Source organism: Heptranchias perlo, chromosome 17 (genome assembly GCF_035084215.1).
Source record: "Heptranchias perlo isolate sHepPer1 chromosome 17, sHepPer1.hap1, whole genome shotgun sequence".
Lineage (NCBI taxonomy): Eukaryota > Metazoa > Chordata > Chondrichthyes > Hexanchiformes > Hexanchidae > Heptranchias > Heptranchias perlo.
The window spans coordinates 18,130,656-18,138,126 of NC_090341.1; the positions used below are offsets into that span (position 1 = coordinate 18,130,656).

Below are 7,471 nucleotides of genomic sequence, written 5' to 3' on the forward strand. Positions count from 1 at the left end.
TTATGTTATGCTCCAGAAATGCTAACTAACTCAACAATTCTACAGCATTATTTACCTTTTGCCATGAAGGCTCTAGACAGAGTAGATAGAGAGAAACTGTTCCCATTGGCTGAAGGGTCAAGAACCAGAGGACATAGATTTAAGGTGATTGGCAAAAGAACCAAAGGCGACATGAGAAAAAGCTTTTTTACGCAGCGAGTGGTTATGATCTGGAATGCACTGCCTGAGGGGGTGGTGGAGGCAGATTCAATCGTGGCTTTCAAAAGGGAATTGGATAAGTTCTTGAAGGGAAAAAATTTGCAGGGCTACGGGGATAGAGTGGGGGAGTGAGACTAGCTGGATTGCTCTTGCAGAGAGCTGGCACGGACTCGACAGGCTGAATGGCCTCCTTCCGTGCTGTAACCATTCTATGATTCTATGATTCTACATGATCAATTACTCTTTGTAACATGATGCTTCTATAATGTCCTGCTGGGACCATAGAAGTGTCATTTGTGGAACATAACTGGTCATGCCTGAATAATGAAAGTTGCAATGTTTTATTAGATTATTTTACAGGGTTGAGGGGAAATTTCACAAAGCTTTATCTTCTCAGAATATTTATCTGCATTTGTTGATTCCTATCAGGGGGCTTAATTCCCTCTGTGGTATTTTCAGTACACCTGTTATTTTGTTTGCATAAACTCCTGTCTGTGCTATTATAACACAGACTTTAAACTCGTCATTTTAAACAGGTTAACATTCACTGCCTCTGTGTTGTCAGACCACTTGTCTGATATCCATTTGTGGATGAGTCGTAATTTCCTCCAATTAAACATTAGGAAGACTTCCTTGTACTCTGCATCTCATCACCTGTCAATTCCTTATCTACACTATCTGTACTCCTCAAGTGGGTGCCTCTGAGTTGCTGAGTGCAAGTAAATGACAGGGTGGGTGAGTCGTTACCAATTTTGCCAATGGTAGAGGGGACTGAAAGGTCTTGCTCTTCAGAAGTCTTCACTGCTGTCTTCTGGCCTCTGAAGGAAAAACAATACTTTTAACTCTGGTGTGCTTGAGCAGCATTCTATCTTAATCAAAAATTTTGTGGCTCTCTTGTACGGAATGTGATAGCTGGTGAAGAGATTGACGAACACACAGAAACATTAAATAAGCAAAGGTATACATTCTCTTGAACTCACTGAAGGCACAGAGACTCCTACATCTCTATCTCCAACTGCCATGTCAGAATGGAAATCTATTATGACCATTACTTCCTCTTTATGTGCTATCGAACGCCAGGTGTTGGCACCTCCTCCTCTAGTTGCTTGGAATTCCCTGGAATTGTTTTCTGTCTTTTCATGCAGGAAAAATGCGTATTTGTAACTGGCTGCAACAACCTCCAGATCCTGCATTCACAATCAGTCAGGATTAATAAATGGACGGCAGTAATGATAGGTGTAAGGGAGCAAGAATGTAGAATGTAAGATGCTTAATATGAGTGCTGCCAAGTGACTTTGCTTCTGGGACAAAGATATGGTGCCTTGTGATACCCTAAAGGGCAATGCTTGACTATTCTAGGCAATACCCATGTGCTTTTCTGTAATCTCTGTTTACTTGCCCTGTTATTCATCTGAAAACACTCTTACCTTTGATGACCTAGGTAGGTCATGAAACATCCAACACTGGGTTCTTGGGGTTATGGAGGTCCCTCTCACGGCTATAGTCATCTCCTTCCACGTGGCTTCTGCATGTGGTGGCTTTTTACTTCGTGTTCCGATTATTATATCCTTCCTTAATCTAATTCAGGCCAGCAGCACTTCGTCATCAGCCTCTGAGCAGTTACATGCTTGCCGTTGTCCTTCATTAGCTCCAGCCATTTCAATCCTTTTTCCAAAAGTCTGCCCCGCCCTTTAACTGCATGCAGTCCTTTAAACACAGTAGGTGCACACTTGCTCCACCCTCTTCCCGAATTTTCTGGGCTCCCCCAACGTATCTGGTTCCCTGACTCTGACAGAGTCAGCCTTCCCCAATTCTGTGGGTATAACTCCTGTTCTGTCCCACATGGCAGTGGAGCAGGGACCCAAGAATTTCCAGGCCATTACCATTTACAGTCCTTTTGTTAACAATATTGTGGGGTACTATCTAGTACACTTCACATTCTGTAACATTTCACATCATCCATTTTCATATTCAATTTATATTAAGCACTTATATAAATGTATTATTATGTTTTTACAATTGCCTTATTTGAATACAACAGAATACTCAAAAGGTGTATGTAGGAGCAGCAGAGTCAAAATAAACATGAATGATGCCTTGGACGTGAACCATTTATTTGTTGAATGCCCTTCTTGTGTGACAAGTGAAACTTTGGATTTGAAATTTGGCATTGCTTGTTTGTTTTATAATATGTTCTGAGTAGTTGAGGTGGTTAAACCTCTTTCATTTATGTGCATCTAATGGAGAACACAAAAAGAACACCAGAGAAAGGGTTAATTTAGAGGTGAGAAATTCTGGAGAGGATTTGAGTGAGAGGTCTGTCTAAAAAGTCCATTTTAATCTGATTATGCTCCTGTGAAGCACCTTGGGACGTTTTACTATGTTAAAGATGCTATATAAATGCAAGTTGTTGTCCTGTTCAATATGGTACATAAACAGGAGATCTTTAGTAACAGTAAGTCCTGTTGCAGAGATGTTTGATGAAGGAAAGCTTCAATATTAATATGTTCTTAAATTGAGGATTTGATTCTTAGTATAAAAACGCACCCCTTTGATAATCTATTAATCTGTTTATTTGGTGATTGTAGGTATTCTCCCTTGCAGAAAGTGATTAGAATTTGTATTATTTTTGTTAACATTGTAATATTTTGTACCTATAAATATGCAGGAAGAATGGACGATATTGTAAGCCAGATTGTTTAATATCTGAGACTTTCGGCTACTTTGAGAAAATGCCCATTTTCTAGCAGGCTGCTCATTTGACGTGGCCAACTGAATGAAATCACTTCAGAGGCTGTTTTTAAGCATGCTTGACTGACTTTTCTTTACTGAGGTAGAGACACCACAGAAGAAGGAAAGGTAGTGAACGAAGAAACAGCATATAGTTCCCATTGGAACGAACCTGCCAGAATCATATTGGAAAATCAAAGTATCTAATTCCCTCCCGTGACACTTGAGCACTCTCGGTGTAATACTTGTAAACAATTTTACAACACCAAGTTATAGTCCAGCAATTTTATTTTAAATTCACAAGCTTTCGGAGATTTTCTCCTTCCTCAGGCAAATGTTTAATACTTGAGAGAGAGAGTGAGATATGTGGCTGTATAGCTAAATCTTAGCCCTGGTAGATTGAGACCTTTGCAATAAAAGTTTGTGATTTTGATTCTGCTGTCCTTGTGGTTTCAAGGATTTGGTTGCAAGCACCCACTGGACCCAAAATACCAATGCAATATTGCATTTTTGAAAGAAATACGATGACATAGATACAATCTCTGAAATGAATACCACCCCGATGAAAGGAATACAGCTAGACCTGTATTTCTTACAGTGACCCAGGTTAGGTTTTCCCCACAAGGAAAACAGTCTGTCAATGTAAATAAACAGCCTGAGTGAAACATCTTGCAGAACCTCCAATAAGAAAAAGGCTTTATCTAGTTTTTTTTTAATGGATTAATTTTCAACCCTCAAAAGTATTACTCTTGTCAATGAATTAGACTTATGGTGACTATTGGAAATGATGAATAATTCTAAGACGTTGATGTAATGAATTGTGTATCAAGCCCACAGCACTTTCTTTCAGCAGCTAACTGAGCGGAACCTTTGTGCTGGTTCTGAGCTGCCGCCGGAATAGGAAGAACACCGCCTGGTAAATCCCATCATCCTCGGTGAACGGCCTTTCTTTTCCGGTGGCGGTTTTGATTGAGGAGGTGAGTGTCTGAAATCTGGAGCCATCCGTCGCATAGAGCAACCATCGGAGTGAACCAGGCACTGATACCGGCAGGCAGGGGGGCGGTGTGAGGGGAGAGCGGGTTATTTCCACGGGAAGGGTTGGATTGGGTGTGTTTAATGTGCAGAGTTCAGAGAGCAAGCAGTTGAAGCTCAGGCTGGCGGCTTGGCTTGTTATTTCTCGGCGTTTAGTTTGTGTCGGGTCCCCTCCGATGGCGTGGATGTTGCGGGTTTGTGCTGTGACGTTAATTCACATTCATGTGTGTTGGTTGGAGATGGGGGAAGCAGGGTGTTGTGTGTGAGTGCACCTCTTCACTCTTTCAGGTCAGTTGGGAAGGGGGGAGTAGGGCGACATCACGTGTGTGTGAATGTACCTCTTCACTCTTTCAGGTCAGTTGAGTCATGGCCAAGTCCAAGAACCATACCAACCACAATCAGTGTAAGTCTGAAGTTACTGCTTTTCATTCCAGTTATCTATTCTTTCGTTTGTTTACAAGCTTTTTTTTTAAAAAAAAAGTGTTCTGTATCTTACAGCCAGCAAGTGGCACAGAAGGGGGATCAAGAAGCCCAAGTCTTATCGTTATGAACCCCTGAAAGGAGTAAGTATGTTGGCTGGTTTTTTGGTGCTGATTACGTACGTGGATACACCTGAATTCTGACACATGCCTTATTACAGTACAGTAACTGTGTACATTTTGCATCAACTGAAGCAGTTTCAGCCTTAGTGATTCAAAGTATGAACTATAATTGCAGATAGGCTGCTGAGAGTTTGGTTTGAAACAGGTACTTTTACAACCATCTGCATCTGATGCAAATCCAACACTTCAGTTTTAAAAGTTTTTTTGAATGTCAATGTTAGAGGTGACAGGGCAGTTGGTCTTTTACCATTAGAAGCATCACTGTTTAGTAGAACTCTGTCTAAAAGCACTATGGAACCAACAGTAGTACTTCTGCTGGCTCACCTGACTCTAGCAGCAAATGCTGCTCTCGAATGGCACCTTCATGGTAGTAAGGTAACAGACAGTGTAGCCCACTAAACTTGAAACCAATTTTTGCTGGCTTTTTTTCTTCTTTCTATCTTCATGCACAACACAAGTGTATCACTTAGGCTAATTTGGTAAAGAAAGGAGAAGCTTGCTTTTGAAGTGCAGTCACTATTGGTAAACTAACATGGCGGCCAATTTTCTCGCAGCAAAGTCTCACAAGCACCAAATGAATGAGTGACCAGACAATCTCCTTTTGCTGGTGTTGTTTAAAAGAGGAATATTGGCTAGGACATTGGGAAGACATTCCATTGTTCTTGAAATAATTCAATGGGATCGTTGGTGTCTACTTAAGCAGGTAGACGGGGCCTTGGTTTTATGTTTCCTCTGAAAGATGGCATTACTGACAAGGCAGCACTCTTTTTCCCATGCCCCAGTACTGCACTGGAGTGTCGAAAGTTCCGTTTTCTCATATGAAAGTTCCATTGTTTTAAATGGGAAGTGATCTGATTTTGAGCACAGACCGGATGAATTATGCTTATCGTCGGTTGGGTGACAATGCTGTTTTCACATTGTCAGTATTTTTATAAATATAGAGGCAAAATATTTAAAAGGTTGCATGTTAATATTTTACATTAATGATTGTGGTACTGACCTTTACCAAATCATTGATACTGCAGGAAACTGGAATCAAAACACTTTCCCGTGTTTATGGAGGCATCAGTTTCAGTTAAGCCTCATGGCTTTTGGACACTATTAACTTTACTTCAAGCTTTTTAGTGGCCTTTTCTTATAGTTTTGCTCTGACAGTTTTTTGCTGCGATAGTCCTGATGCCACCTCTTCTGTTCCATTTGTTTACTTTAGTAGGTCCCAAGTTGTGAATATTTAAGTTGAGTTTAGAACTTGATGTTTATTTACACAGTTCTAAACTTGATTTGTTTTATGGGTTTCTAGGTGTTCTTTTTTAGGAATATATGAAACTAGGTTTTTTTTTAGAATCTCGCAACTTTCCTTGGTTACAAAGGTCGATAGGCATTTTTTTCCTAGGCCTCTTCTGCTGCTAGGAATGTGCCTGGTGTGATTCACCCTCAAATAAATACTTTATCCGAGTCCACCTTATATTCTGCATCTGTCTGAAACCCTGGCTGAGATGCGATGTATGAGGAACAGTTGCAGTTGTCTGGAAAAGCTCTTCCCCTTGGTCTAGTTCTAAAACGCCGATTATATTTTTAAAAATCCAATTGAATCTTGTCCATTTGGGGTTCCTGACAGACTGGAGACAGGCAAATGTAGTTCCAATATTTGAGGTGAGTGACGAGAGCTATTGGCCTGAACCTTCCCATGAGGCCTAGGGGTGTTAGTTAACTTGGTACTCGCCATGTCAAAGCTGTGAAGTGCTCTAGTCATGCAACATAATAGGGGCATACAGATCTAAGGATAATACAGAAGGAACGGACAAGGTTAATCTCTATCAGAAGAAACAGCTATAATGAACGAATTGAACTCTTCACCTTCGAAAAGAGACTTCTCGGGGCTTATAGACGTGTGTAAGCCACTTAATGTGATAAAGTAAACATGAAATATTACTTCCAGGACACAAAATTGCAGGTATGTGGTTGTGAAGGGAAAATGTGGACTGACAAGTTTTTTTTTAACTGGGTGAACTATAGTTTGATAGGATTGGTGAGATGGGTGGTTGAGGCCAAGATAGTGGACTGTTGAAGAAACAGTTAGGCACTGGGATGATGTTAGGGTAGATAATCTGGAAGAAAGATCTAATGGCCTGGAAGGTTTTTTTATCTAAAGCTATCTTGCAAAATAATTTGGGTCTATTGGTTTCCTGGCTGGTATCTGTATTTTGTTAGCACTTTATGCGGTTGTGCTAGCTTATCTTAAACTGTTGGGGTCCTATTGAAAAAGGACAAGACAAGGCTGCCAGACTGTTAGGCAGAGTACAGTCGTGTGCACAATGATTAGTAATGCTAGCACCTAGGGAAGACAAAAGAAAAACCTGGCTATCTATCCTAAAGTGCATCCTTTTTTTTAATCCAGGTTGATCCCAAATTCCTGAGGAACATGCGGTTTGCTAAGAAGCACAACAAAAAAGGAGTGGGGAAGGTTGAAGGCAAAAAATAAAGTGGAAATCACTAAGAAAAGGACCCTCAGTCTTGATGAGCTAACATCTCCTGTCCTTGAGGATGGCAGCCATGTGTTATATATTGTACTCAGAATTGTTTATTTTGAATAAAACCCAAGTGGTTGGGACTTAAATCCCAGTGGAGAGGTGTAGAAGATTATTAAGTAGAGACCTGCATTGAGCCAGCCGGTGGTGTCCATGCAGAAAATCCAAATCAAATGGTGCACAACTGCACAGCATTTGTTATCTTGATCCGGCAAGTGCATCTTCAATTTTTGTATACACATACTTTATTCATTGTTCTAATTTCATATCGGTACACATTCAGTTTTTCCATCTCTGTTCAAGACTTAAATCGAGGTAATTATGTTGATTTGAAGGGTTCAATGTAAGTGTTTTATATGGGTTCTGTATCAGCTATTTCAG

General features: G+C 40.5%; 1 protein-coding gene across 1 annotated transcript; it reads left to right on the forward strand.

Moving 5' to 3' along the window:
• Positions 1-3,846: 3,846 nt before the first annotated feature.
• rpl29 (ribosomal protein L29) lies at positions 3,847-7,184 on the forward strand. The gene is made up of 4 exons (XM_067998641.1): positions 3,847-3,905; positions 4,315-4,363; positions 4,459-4,523; positions 6,961-7,184. Exons 2-4 carry the CDS (start codon positions 4,327-4,329, stop codon positions 7,042-7,044), a joined length of 186 nt encoding a protein of 61 aa, XP_067854742.1. The 5' UTR covers positions 3,847-3,905; positions 4,315-4,326; the 3' UTR covers positions 7,045-7,184.
• The last annotated feature ends 287 nt before the right edge of the window (positions 7,185-7,471 follow it).